The sequence below is a fragment of the Excalfactoria chinensis genome, chromosome 18 (assembly GCF_039878825.1).
Source record: "Excalfactoria chinensis isolate bCotChi1 chromosome 18, bCotChi1.hap2, whole genome shotgun sequence".
NCBI lineage: Eukaryota > Metazoa > Chordata > Aves > Galliformes > Phasianidae > Excalfactoria > Excalfactoria chinensis.
Genome location: NC_092842.1, coordinates 6,101,575 through 6,114,847, shown reverse-complemented (window position 1 = coordinate 6,114,847; position 13,273 = coordinate 6,101,575). Strand labels below are relative to the sequence as shown.

Below are 13,273 nucleotides of genomic sequence, written 5' to 3'. Positions count from 1 at the left end.
TGCTTGATGAATAGCAGGCAATGAACAGAATATATCTGTCCCCAGCTCCTCGTGCTCACAGGAGTATTGCTGCCTACTAAATCTCAGCACTGCTCTGCTGGCATTTATCACAATCATTAGCTGTAAGCAAACCCAAACCCAGGAGAACAGACTAAGCCTGCCTCCAAAACCTCTCCCCCAGCCTCCTGTAAGACCAAGTCCCCTAGAATTCCAACCATAGGAATTACAGACTGCCCAAAATACAGACAGGTGAACTCAGCAGTGACATCCTCACATCCACACTGCTCTGCTTCTGGATTAAAGCATTCGGCTTCAGCAGGAGCTCATGGTTGCAAGTGGAGCTCCCAGCTTCCACCCTGCAGTGCAAACCCCTTGGCTATATGCACCTTTTGGAGCTCTGTCACACTGCATCAGCCCTCTGTGCATGGGAACCTCCTGCAGCTGGGCAAGTTGTGTCCCCCCTCTGCTCATCACTGTAGGATTCAATGGAGCCAGCAGACAAAGTGGAGCTGACTCCCACCCTGAGCAGTCCCATGGCATTTACATGCACCTCTGAGCTGCTGGAGGTGGGTGGCCTCAGAATGCTCTGTGATGTTTGGGGAGAACAGGCTGAGTTTTCACACAGGAAAGCTTTGCCTTGCATTTCCCTACCTGAGCTTTGCTCCTCTTCTGTTCGATTTTCCTAACAATTTAAAGAGGCCCTTAAGCCTCTTATTTCCACTTCCAATTTTTAAGATCACCCTACCCAATCTTTGATTCCTCCCTATTAGAAAGCTCAAGTTTGGCCAAAGATTTCTGGCCCCATGTCAGGAAACAGAAACATTTCCCATCCTTTGGTTCCCTCAGGCTGGCGCTCAGTCCATCCATCTGCTGGAGTGCTTTCCTTTCTCCCTGAGCATCTCCCCACCCCACTCAGCCTTGTCCCAACAGCTCCATCCCATCCATCTGGGCTCAACCCCCCCCTCACTGTTCAGCTCTTCCTTGGACACCTTCCCTGACACCTTTTAATTCACGCTTTCAGGCCCAGCTCCATTTATCTTAGCCAGCTTTTGCTGTCTCTTTTGCCACTCTCTGACACCTCCCAGCAAGCCTTGAGTTTCACAGTCCCATCGCTCACTTCTGCTCTGCTTGAGGCAGAACCACAGAGCACTGCCAAATCCCACCCTAGGAAACCTCATCCTGCCATCAAGCTCTCCATGCTGATGCTTCTGGGTAACCAAGAAGTTGCCTCATCAACTAGAAAGTTATTTCCTTGCCTGGCGAGCTACACGACACAGCTGTGTGACAGCTCATTCCAGTCTCATCAGAGGATGAGATGAATAAGAGCAAAAACTGGGCAAGCTTTAAGGGCAGAGCAGTCTCAAGTTTGACATGGTGACATTAAATGCAGGGGACTAAAAATGCAACTGCTCTAAAGAGTCTCAGCTGTGGGATCCGGGTTGATCCCATTGTCAGTACATCTGCAACAAGACAGAGGGCCTCTGTAGGCAAACGGAATAACTCAAATGAAGGGGTTTGTCCCAGTGTTGAGGTCGTTTAGTTGGTTTTTTTACATTTCAATGTGAAGGTGCCATTTAAGTAAGATGAAAATATCCCACACCCTGACACTTCCTCTCGCAGAGCTGCTCGAGCCACCTTCAGATTTACCATATGGATCATCACATCTCCTTTGCACAGGGCTAAGAAACAGCAGAAATAATATATACATATATATAAAAAAAACAAAGAGAAAGGATTCATTAAATTACATCAGTCTCGTTGTAGGTGATGACAGTACTCGTGGGGAGCTCTGCTTCCACTGCGTTTTCAGTGAGCCCTCCCTGGGGGTCTACTTCTTCGTTGTAGTTGATGTCTTCATAGGGCAGAGGCGTGAAGTACTCCTCGTTGATGGTTTCATAGTTGTACTCATCCACCAGGGGGTCGTCCACGGGTGCAGCCCCTTTGGTCTGCCTGCTGGGGTCGCCTGCTTCAGGGGATGGCGTGGGGGAAGGATAGTCCTAGGATGGAAAACAAAAGTTAAATGAGTATATATGAAAAACACCACAATGGGTGGAACAAGGCAGATGTTCTGCATCGCCCTCCAGTTCACAGCTCCATGAAGGTGCCATTTATCAACCAGGGCCCCACATGGGTACCTGCTTGGTTTCGGGTCTCTCTCCAGCAGCCACTCCTGGGGGTGCAGGTTTGGTGGTGGGTGCTTCAGGCTTTACAGCTTCGTCGACGTCTTCATAGTAGGGATACTCATAGTAGTAGGTATCTCCTTCTCCCTCCCCATCGGTATACTGTAGAGAGAATACAAGTAGCAGTAAATCAGCTGGTGGCACCCAGTGCATGCCCAACAGCCCTCTGCAGGTTTCTTTCACACCAGTGGTCCATGCCACAGTGCATACAGCACTACATTTCTGCTATGGAGTGACCACAAGTTTCCCTTCCTCTCATTCTTCAGCTTCTGAAACACCAGGAGCCTGGCTTTGGGCTGCTCTGTGCTTACAGGTCCCTGCTAATCTCTCAGCCCAGGGGGACCAGGGAGAAAACGAAGCCACCCAGCAGGAGTTTGCTCACCCCCAGCTACCCTATGAAACAGAAAAACAGTTGTGCTGTTTTTAACACTTAATTAATGAGCCCTCCTGGGTCACATCTTAGATCTGCAGCGGGCAACGTGCATCACACCACCGCTCCAAGAAGCTGGGCTGCTCTTTTCTCTCCTAATAACATGCCTATGATTTCCTATCTGCCTGTGACCCCGCAGGCAGGAGGGCTTCAAAACCCAGATATTTTCAGAGCTTTCCACAAGGCGTCAGTCATTCTTCAGAATGAAATACAAACCAAACGTTTGGTTACAGCCGGGCACAGCCGATCTCTCCGCCAGCCCATCGCTTTGGCTGGCAGTAGACACATGGATGAGTTATTCTTACATGGAGCAACACAGCCCAGAGACAAGCCAGCCCTTGTTGCACTGCTGGCTCCAGAAGAAGAGCTTTCTTTTCCTACTACCATGCACTTTGATCACACCATGTAGTCTATCCTCTGGCAGCACTGGCAGCATGGTTACAGCTTCCATAGGCTGCACTGCTGCAAGCTGCACTCTGCACCCCAAAGCGGCATCTTAACCCAAACCCCAAGGTGTGTGAGCCAGAGCACGGCAATAGCAGGGAGCAGCAGAGGGCACTGCACTGCTGCAGACTGGGCAGAAACAGCAGCCAAGGCGCTGAGAAGTGCCTGAGGGTGCCAGACACTTTAATTGCTGTGAGCTGAGCCTGAGACCTCGTCTGAATGTGTCAAATTCAGATGATGGTCCTCTGGAAATCAGCCCCACTCAGACGTTTCCAATTGAGCAGCAGAAATAAGGAGGCATCCCATTTTTGTCTTTTTTCCCCATTAAAAAAGTAAGCCCCAACTGTAGGAAAAGCTGCCTTGCACAGCCCAGCACCTCATACAGGAGAAATCATTACAGATCAGCTGGGACCACACCTGCCAAAAGGAAATTCAACAGGCAAACACACAGGCAACACAATTCCTCCTCCTGCCTTTGACACCTGTCACTTCAAAGGAGTACCAGTCAAAAAAATAAGTGCTTAATATGGTTTCAAGTTTAACAGCTAAAGTTGGGTTTTAGAAACAGGTGCACAGTTTGGATGGGGTTTGGCCTGCCTGGGAAGGTCAGTGCTTCCATCAGCTCAGGTTCAGTGATCTGCAAGGTTCTGAGCTCTGAGCAAACCTGTACTACATTCAATGCAGGAGCACTGAAGGGATGGGAAAGCCTAGGGGCAGGAGACCAGGACTGAAGGATCCTAAAATCAATCTCTGCTTCAGCCACTGTCTTACAAAGGATTTACAGGCAATTGGGCAGGAGGGAGGCTGGTTATAAGGAGGAAGTTTTTTCCTATAAGGGTAGTGCAGCACTGGCACAGGTTGCACAGAGAGGCAGTTGTGCCCCCCCACATCCCTGCAGACACCCATGGTCAGATTGGAGGAGCTTTGAGCACCTGGTGGAGCTGTGGGTGTCCCTGTTCATTGCAAGGAGGGAAACACATGGCCTTTAAATGTCCCTTCAGATTGAAACAAGCACGCTAAAGCTTTGCAAGCACAGCATAGAGCCCAATACCACTTCCCCCAGAGCATCCCCAACCACAGCCATGAGCTCCTACTCACATATTCATCCTGGTTGGGGTCCTGGGACTGCGGAGCATCGGGGACAGCAGTGTCACAGTCGGGGCTGTAGTGCTCACAGTAGTCGTGGGCTGCCCTGGGGTCGGCCACGATCAGCAGCTGCTGGATGTCACCCTGCAGGGAGGGAAGCCAAAGTCAAGGTTTAATGATAGCACCTAAAGCAGTTTACTCACAGCAGACAGTCGCATAAGGAAAGATTTTACTGCTTGGATTTTTGCAGCTGATGGTTTAGTTGGGGGGGGTGGGGGGGGAGAGAAGTCTCCTTTAATGATAGAAAAATACTGTGAAGGCGTAGGGGGGAAAAAAGGAGCGTTACAGCACAACTACTTGGGCACATAATAGGAACCAGAAGCTCAGAGCAGAGCCTGGCCAGAATGTCTCAGAGCCCCATGGAAAACCAAAGGATATTTTTGAAACAAGAGGAGGTCAGGCTCAACTCCATGCACGCACTCCAGCAGTGACCGCCTTCCGCATCCACATGAGCCTAAAATTCAGCCTTAGTTTAAGCCTATTGCTCTTTGTGAATAACCTTTAGAAAATGAACAGAAAACGGGCTGCAGCTTTGGGAAAAATAGGAAAAATAAAATCAAATAAATAAAGCCAAATTATTGTCTCACAGAATGCGCCCCATTTTCAGCTCTCCACCACCTGCAGTGCAACCTGCTGGGCTATGGGATTACCTGCATCACATAATCCCAATGCTAAGGGCAGCTCCCAGGCTTCCCATCACTGTAGGACACCCAGCCTGGCCATGACAACTCACTTGGAGCTCCTGGTGGGAATAACCTTCCAGCTGTTATATCAGATCACAAGAGCCCTGCCACCTCTACCCCCCTGACTCCCACGTGAAGACACTGATGCCCTTCTCAGCAAGGTGCTTAAAGCTTCCCATTTTACACAAGGTTATGAGGAGTGCTGGTGCCGCTGGAAGAAGTTGAAATAAAACAGTCACAACAGCAGGCTTGGTCTTTGTCTCCGAGAGGCAGGGAAGGAAGGCTGAAAGCTTTTCTTCCTGATAAGGTGGGATTTACACCTCAAGGAGAGCTGATAGTCTGTATCCTATCGGAGACTAGAATTAAGGTTGTGTTTTCTTGAGGAAGAGATAAAGCAAAGAAAGGCATGTTGGCTAAACACGGTGCAAAAGGTTACACAGGAGAGAATTTGCTATAGCCGAGTTCATTTTTAGCCTCAGCTGACAGCATCTCCTGAGCTACATGTGGGACAAAATCTTTCCTCAATCACACTCTGCTTCCAGCAGCAGAACAAGAGCTGAGCATCCTCTTGCTCAAGACATGGAAGGACGTCACTGCAAGTTCCAGAAACCGTGGACTCAAGCTCTAGAGAAACTCCAAACTCAGCACAAGGCACTGGGGGATGTCATTGGCCCAGTGAGAAAGACAAATGATGCTTCCTGCTACCTCTGAGCTGAGAGCTTAAGAAAGTCAGCATGCACCTGAATAACTCCAGCACACAAAGGGTGCCACGACAAAGCACAGACTGCCTCAGAGAGCTCCTTCCAAACCAGCATCACTCACCATAGCTCCTATTATCCCATTTCCTTTCCAAACCCAATCAATCACCCTGCCCAGCGAAAGCTCATCCTCTTGTTCCGGCAGCAGTGTGCAAGCATGCAAAACCAGAAGGAAAAGCAATGCACCAGGTTTTGGAGGAATGAGAGCCCCAGAGAGCATCTGAGCTCAAGTGCACTGATGTGGGTCGAGCAGCTCAGGGGCAAAGGAAGGAGGAGAGCTCATGAGCTGCTGGACTGTTCATCTTTGTTTCATTAACAGCAATTGCATGGCTCTGGTGGGCACCCTGTGTTAACATTTGTAAAAAGCAGACAGGAGAGAAACCTTGTTAGCAAAATTCCCGGTCAACTGACTTCATCCCTCAGTACAAAACAATAACATGGGCTAATTTAGGCCCTAAGAAAAGCTCCGCTATCTGAACTTCACAAAAGATCCACAAAGCTCTGCTGTCAAGAGCCCCATTTCTTTGATTTAGAAAGGTGGCCTTAACTAGAGCAAGCCGTGCAGGGAGGTTTGCTGCTTGTGGGTCCTCTCAAATGTGTTGCTGCTAATAAATATCACCCAGAGAGAACTGCCCCCAACCCCAGCTCTGCTCCTCTGCACAACGAGTGCTCACTCCACTGCTGTGGTTACACACAACAGCCATTCCTCTCTCCTTCCTACTTCAGCATCTGCTTTTTTCAGCACGAGCAGCGATAATGAAGATGCCATAAAGTTAAAGCTAACCTCCCTGCCTTCCACACCCATGCTACAGCTGCAGATTTTCCACGAGGCCTTTGCAAGAGGGGGAGCACTCTCCCTTGATGGCTTAAAGACTTTACCAGCCAAATCAGTGAGGTTTGAAGGTCGAGTTTCAAATAAAGGGGTATCCAATCCAGGGAGCATCCAACCTCCAGCCCCATGTCTATGGTGGGGGAATCATGGACACATGAATAGCATGGAGGGCTCTCAAGAAGGCTTCTTAATGCTGCAGCCCAACTGCTGCCTATCCCAGCCACGCTTTGCACAGATAAATCCATTCTTTCTTTTCCTCTGAAAAGAACCAATATTTCACCTGCCTGTAGAGCCAGTGTTTTTAAAGGAGAATAAATCAAACGCTGACCTTTATTCCAACAACTTCCTGCAAAGGGGAAGAGGCAGCACAGCACGCTGATGGAAATGATTCTGAATTGTGAGGCTTCTTTTTTCTTTGCTCCACCAAACAGATGTAAGTGCTAACTGTCACGGCCAGTAAGAAATTGTTTGACATTTATGGTAAAGCCATTGGTGCCTGATGACTCATTCGCTTTATGGATTAAGTTCCATCAAGGCGGTTGAACTCAGCTCCCCAGCCAGCTCCCAGACAAGACTGGAAAAGCTCTTCAGGAGCATTTTTTAACACTTATTCTATACGTGTGCAATAATGTCACATCGCTTCCAATGACATCAACTTCAGTAACTTGGAGAAATTGCTGTGGTTCAACAAAACAAACAGCTGGCGAGGGTAAGCACTGTGACTTCATCTGGCGTTGGCAGCAGCTCCAGAAGTACTGGGCTACTTCAGGGCTCCCACACTAATAATTACTTGTACTGTTGTTTCAGTGTGTTGCCACAGGCACCTTAGTGACACCGAGCATCATTAAGAAGAATTACTGCTTGATGAGCCTTTTTAAGCTCCCATATCTAACTCAGCCACTAAAACATGTATATGGCTGTGATATTAAAGAAGTCTTAATTATTAGAAGCAAGAGGGATGTTGCTGAGTTTTACTATGACAAACTCACTGGTTTCACAAACACAGACCCAGCCAGCCGGATTAAGAATGGCAGAAGTTCAGCATGGCTCTGCGATGAAAGCATTGAGATCCCAGCCACCAGCAAGCTTCCAACAAACCTAATCCCTGTCTCAGAGACGGCCTGCCAGCCCCAGATGTTCCGCTTGATAGAAACTGTCATCAGCTCTTGCCCAGGGATGAAGGCTCGCTGCTAAGGACAGAGCATATTGGCATCACCCAAGGGTCCATCCCTTTAAACACAACTCTGCAGCCAAATGGCAGCAACAGGGTCACACCCTGACCTGCATCCCAGACTGCTCTCTCTGCACCAGCTGGAGCGACGGGCATCTTTTGGGCTTCCAAACATGTTGCAGTACAAAACTGGAAGCCAATAGTTGGAGAGCTGCCTCAAAATAAATAAATAAATAAATAAAAATACAAAAAATAAAGAAGGGAAGGGCTCGTCTCACACACAGCCGCGAGTCAGCTGCAAATACTTGGTGGTTGGGATAAAGGTAACACAGATGTTTGCTTCCTCATCCTGCGTAAAGGGGGCTGCAGGAGCAGACAGGTTTTGCTGTGAGACCTCTGCTATTTCCCCTCCTGTGCTCAGGTCACCACACAAATGGATCCCTCCTGGCTTTTGGCACTCAGATGGGAGCTTCTTCCGAGCCCCCTTTAGAAGAAAATAACCTTGCAAAGAAAAGGGGACGAATGCCACGCTAAAAACAAATACACTTCCAAGCTAAAACCCTTCTCAAGGACTGATGATGCTTTCCAACCCCCTCACATCAACTCCTCCTGGTAGGTTCTTATGAATAGAGATGTTCAAAGCAAGGGGCCTTCATTCCTTGTGTGCTTGCACAGACCACCACGCAATGCAGTGTCTGTTATGACAGGCTGCAGAGTAACATCGCTATACAAATTGCAAGCTGCTTAGCAACAGCTCCTTAGTGAAAGAGGAGGACAAGCAAGTTTCTCAGAAGAGAGCAAAAGCCAAATAGCTTTGCTAATTCTGGAGAACTCCCCTGAAGAAGCTATTGCTCTGCCAATACCCAAACAGCACTCAAGGACTCAAGTTGTTAACAGAGTGGGAGACACTCATACAATGTTGACTTCCAAGCAGATACCATTTTTCTTCACTAGCCTCAGTTCTAACAGCCTCCCAGTGTCAACAACATCCCACGCTCACGTAAACACTCCTTGTGCAGTGGCTGAAGCCCCAGGCATGGTGCCGAGCACCTGTGGAAGTGGACAAAGCAAACGTAGAGCCAGAGCTCACAGCTAAGTCCATTTTTGCCTAAGTGATAACCCAGCTAATTCCCAAAGACAATATACACAACATTCATCCACAGTCTGGATTATTTACACAACAGTGCTTTGCAGGCAACAGACTCATCTGCTATCCCAGAGACTTTCCTATTTGTAATGGATGAAAGATTTTCTTGCCTTTCCAAATGCCTGAGTTTGTCACAGCCATTAATCATTCCCAGTTTCTTCCCAAGACTTTCCATGGAATCCTCACCAAACTCTGGCAGCCTACAGCCCCCTTTTCCCTTCCCAATCCCACATCCCTACCCCCAAGCCCATTGACAAAGCTCGCATCCCACCCTTGGAGCATCTCATGTATGGATTGTCAATACCATGAAAAGAAAGGGAAAAGATGAAAAAACCCAGCCATGCTCAAACAGCCATTCCTATGCCAACCCCGCTCCAGCCCCGGCACGGCGCCTAATTGAAACCCTTGTCCTTTCAGAGGTGACATCTAATCACCAGCTTTAAGCTCTCAGGCTGTTTTATGCTTATGGGCAATTGTACATAACCTCACCCAACCCTGAACCTAACAGACTGTGATGGGGGCTGTGGTGGTCAAACAGAGCCCTACGTGTGCACCATGCAGCTCCTGGCCCCATACGCCCAGAATGAGCGTTGCTTCCAGAGCACCCCATATCCTTCCCAGCTTAAAGCTAATACTGAGACATTGGAGAAAAAGACCTGACACGGGCAGGGCATCAGAAAGTGGACCGTGGTTAAAAGCTGAGCTCCTGTGGGAGCATCCCGGGTCAGGCAGCATCTGTCCCATGCACGTAGTGGGGTCAGGGCCAGCTTTCCTTGACTCATGTCTGGGGCTGAGAGCAGCCAGACAGTGGCTGCGTCGCTGAGCCGACAGCTACTCTTAATAATGATTACAGCTAATTGCAGGAGGGAGCTGGACCCACCCTTGGGGATGTGGTGATGAGAAACGACTCCTGGTTATTCTCACGCCCTACAGCTGCCAGCATCAGTTGCTCTGACTGCGGTGGCATCACCGCCAGCATCATCACCATCGCCACGCATTGCAGCCCTTTGGGACAGAATATTTGCATGCTTTGATTTTTCCCTTCCACTTCAAGTTCTCCAGATCCCCCTTAGAACTGCTGCCTTCCACAGGGCCAGTGTTCCGGGGGCGATGTGTCTGCATTCCTCTCTGTTGAGTGAGCACAAACACCGTAACTCCGGTCGGGATGGGAAGGTGCAGGCAGGGCAAAGCAGCCGCCAAGCAGCAGGGATGGCAGGAAAGGAAAAGGCAGCCAAGCTGACTTCCAAAAAACTAATAAGCAAACACAAAAGATTGCTGGAACTCTCCAAAAAGAGAGATATCCTTAACTCACCAGCCATCGTGCCCGGCTCTGTTAGCTATTTATATACATTTTAAGGCTTTTTAAGACAAAGCACAATCTTATCTGCTTGGATTTTCGGGTGTGAAGCAGTCAGTTAGGGACAGGGAAAGGGAGCTGCCACCAGACAGCTTCCTCATACCGCGTATCCCAGCCTGGAAGGAAGGACAGACGGGGAGAGACCCGTTTTACAAAAGGCTGCTTTATATTTGCTCCTCCTTTACAGCCCAGCCAAGCGCTGCTGTAACGCAAGCAAAAATAATATGAGAGGTTTCCGTGGCTGTTTCAAAGAGGGGGGGGAAAAGAATAGAGCACAGTTCAGAGTTTTAAAAGGCAAAGAAAGAAAGACAAAGAAAAGAAGAAACACCCCGACAGCCCCAACATCTCTCTACCTCGCTACAGGCAGGATATGACTCCCAGATTTCATTTTCTTATTGTAAAGTCAGTCTTTACATGTGCAAAAATGAGCAATTTTAAACTTTGGGGTTTTTTTGGTATATCGTATGCTCTGGGCAGCTGTCTGAACCCTGCAGCAGATTAGAAACACATGGGAAGAACAAGGAATCCAAACCACACGTTCTTATTAAACTGCGTGACTTCTAGTTCAAATCTCATCACGTTGAAGTAAATGTTTTCTCCCTAAAGCAACATCTGCAGGTTCGGTTATCCCCACGAGATGCTTCATATCTGCACATACATGCACACATTCAGGTACCCATCTACTGCATGTCACGTCCTTGCTGATAAGCCCCAAAAACATCAACGTGAGGCCACAGGGCCAAAGTTGTGTTTTTTGTTTGAACATGCACTAATCTTATTTCAACTGTTTATTTCAGGAATGCTGTTCCATACAGACATTTAACACACGTTCTATGGCCATGAGACCATGAGACTTTTCCAGAGTACTTCCACTCCATCCTGGAGCATGTTGTCCAGTGAGGCTGGGGACGCCCCCTCAAGGCCAGGCTGGATGGGGCTGTGAGCAACCTAGTCTAGGAGAAGGTGCCCCTGCCTATAGCAGGGGATTCAAAATAGACCATCTGAAAGGTTCTTTCCAACCCAAACCACTTTATGACTGTGACTCGAATGAGCCCATCCACTGACAGAGGAGCTTTTCTAGAAAGCATCCAGATTTGGGTACTTTTGCAAGACTGGCTTCCTCATGAATTAGCTTGCATGGAGCACGCAGACTGCTGCTAAAGCCTGACACTCCTAGCAGCTTTCCTGAAGCTTAATCCTTATCATCAGCCTTCCTCTCTTCCTGTGAAGGCTGCCACTGAGCAAATGTGGCTCCCAGCAGCTCCTGGGCATTCCCTGCAAAGTAGAGCCCACTCCTCACTTCAGGACACAAAACCTGCTCTCTGTATCCTCCAGCAGTGCAAGAAGCCAACAGCCTCAGTATCACAGCCCTTTGGGGTTGCAGGATGAAGAACTCCATCCATCCCCCTCTGCCTTTGCAAACCTCCTTCCTGCAGGGACACCTTCCCAGGGAGAGAGAACAGGACTGCAGTCAGAGCCCCTTGGCTCACTGGGGCTGAGCCACCAAAGCCCAGAGTTGTGGGATGGAAACCTCACGGAGTGACCCATCCAGACCACGCTACTAACCAGGCAGGAACGGAAGAAATAAATCTTTCTCCGAGTTATTTCTGAGCTGCTGGCTGGGCAAAGGTGTTCTTTCTATTTCTGGGGTAGGGTGAAAAAACAGAAAGAGAAAAGATAAAAAAGCCGGCTGCAGAGAAGCCCTTCCAAATTGACTCCGTTTTCTTTGGCTGCTCCAAAACTCCCATGAATGTGGTAAATAGCCTGAATCTCTTTTTCCCCTGTCTAGCTTTGACTGAAAAGTAGGAACGCTGATTCTGAGAAGAGATGGAAGGAGGGAAGAACAAGTTTAGTCTTTGCACACAGGGCCAGCCTGGCAGTAGGACTTGGCACACACGTGGCATCATATAGGGAATGAGAGGTACTAAGGTCAGACCTAGAGGAGATCCATTTCTGCCAATACAAGAAGCTAGAGCAAACCCAGCTGTGTTCTGACAGGCTGGGTACATCCTTAATATGAACATGGTGGGGGAAACACCTACACTGAAGCATCAACCTTCTTAGCCACCACCACACCCCCAGCAACCAAATACTCATCACTGCTGCATATGCCAGAAACCACAGTGAGTTATTTAATCTGAAGGTTTAAACTCTAACACATGAGGAAGCATTCTCCTCTAATGGATTCATTAGGACAGCAATGCATTTTTTTTGGCTGGTTTACCCTGAAAGCAAGCCATGTGTGACCCATGCAGCTACAGGTGTGTCTGTCTGCCTTGATAACTCCTTGCATCTCAATCATGATTTCAATCACGTTTGACAGAGGAAGAAGGCTCAAGCTAATTGAATTCCTATAAGCATCATAGAAACAGGCAGTCAGGTAAAAGAAAGGCACAGTACGCTGAGGGGAGGCTTTACAACAGGTTCACGTCTGATTGGTTATTGTAGCATTCAGGACAAGGCATCTCTGTAATGTTCCTGCCATAGGAGAAGCTGCAAGTGACCACAAGGCAAATGAAAAGGAACGCCAACCGCACTAATCTCAAGGCATCTTTGAGGTTCCCAATTACAACAGTAACTGGAAAAAGATGAGCTGAAGCACCACAAAATGAGCAGCTATTGTATTTCTGCCTATACATAGCAGACATCCTTCTTCTCCTCCACCTTCCAAACCCAAGAGCAAGAGGACAAAACCAGGTCTCAGTAAGGCAGCTGTTAGAGGAACAGCAAGGGACACAGCAGAGCCCAAAGGGTTTACACTATATGACATTGGCCATGTTCAGGATGGCGCTGCCATGAGGTGATCACACCTGAGCCTTCCCTCACACAGTGCCATCCATCTGCACAGCAGACGTGCCGTTGTTCCTGGCTCTCCATCAAACACACCAAGACCAAACCATGGAGGTTGGTTCTTTTCCCCCTGTACAACCACACAGCAGTTTGCCACACTGTGATTTCTGCCTCCAAATCATCAACGTGTCATATCCCATGCAGACAAATTACACCTCTGCTCCCTAAAAATAGAGACCCTGCAATCACTATGTGCACTGCTGTCACTATTCCTGCTTCAAGCCCAGACACAACCTCTAAAGCAGAGCCACTGCAGGGCTTTTTGTTGGTGTTTT

General features: G+C 48.5%; 1 protein-coding gene across 2 annotated transcripts in view; it reads right to left on the bottom strand.

Moving 5' to 3' along the window:
* Window positions 1-13,273, bottom strand: part of COL5A1 (collagen type V alpha 1 chain) — a 125,191-nt gene that overhangs the window by 68,603 nt on the left and 43,315 nt on the right. For both annotated transcript variants that reach the window (XM_072352520.1, XM_072352522.1), the window contains exons 5-7: window positions 4,153-4,284; window positions 2,136-2,282; window positions 1,749-1,997 (exon numbers count right to left, since the gene is read on the bottom strand). In XM_072352520.1, the coding sequence (XP_072208621.1) occupies window positions 1,749-1,997; window positions 2,136-2,282; window positions 4,153-4,284 (528 nt within the window). The remainder of the gene's footprint in view (window positions 1-1,748; window positions 1,998-2,135; window positions 2,283-4,152; window positions 4,285-13,273) is intronic.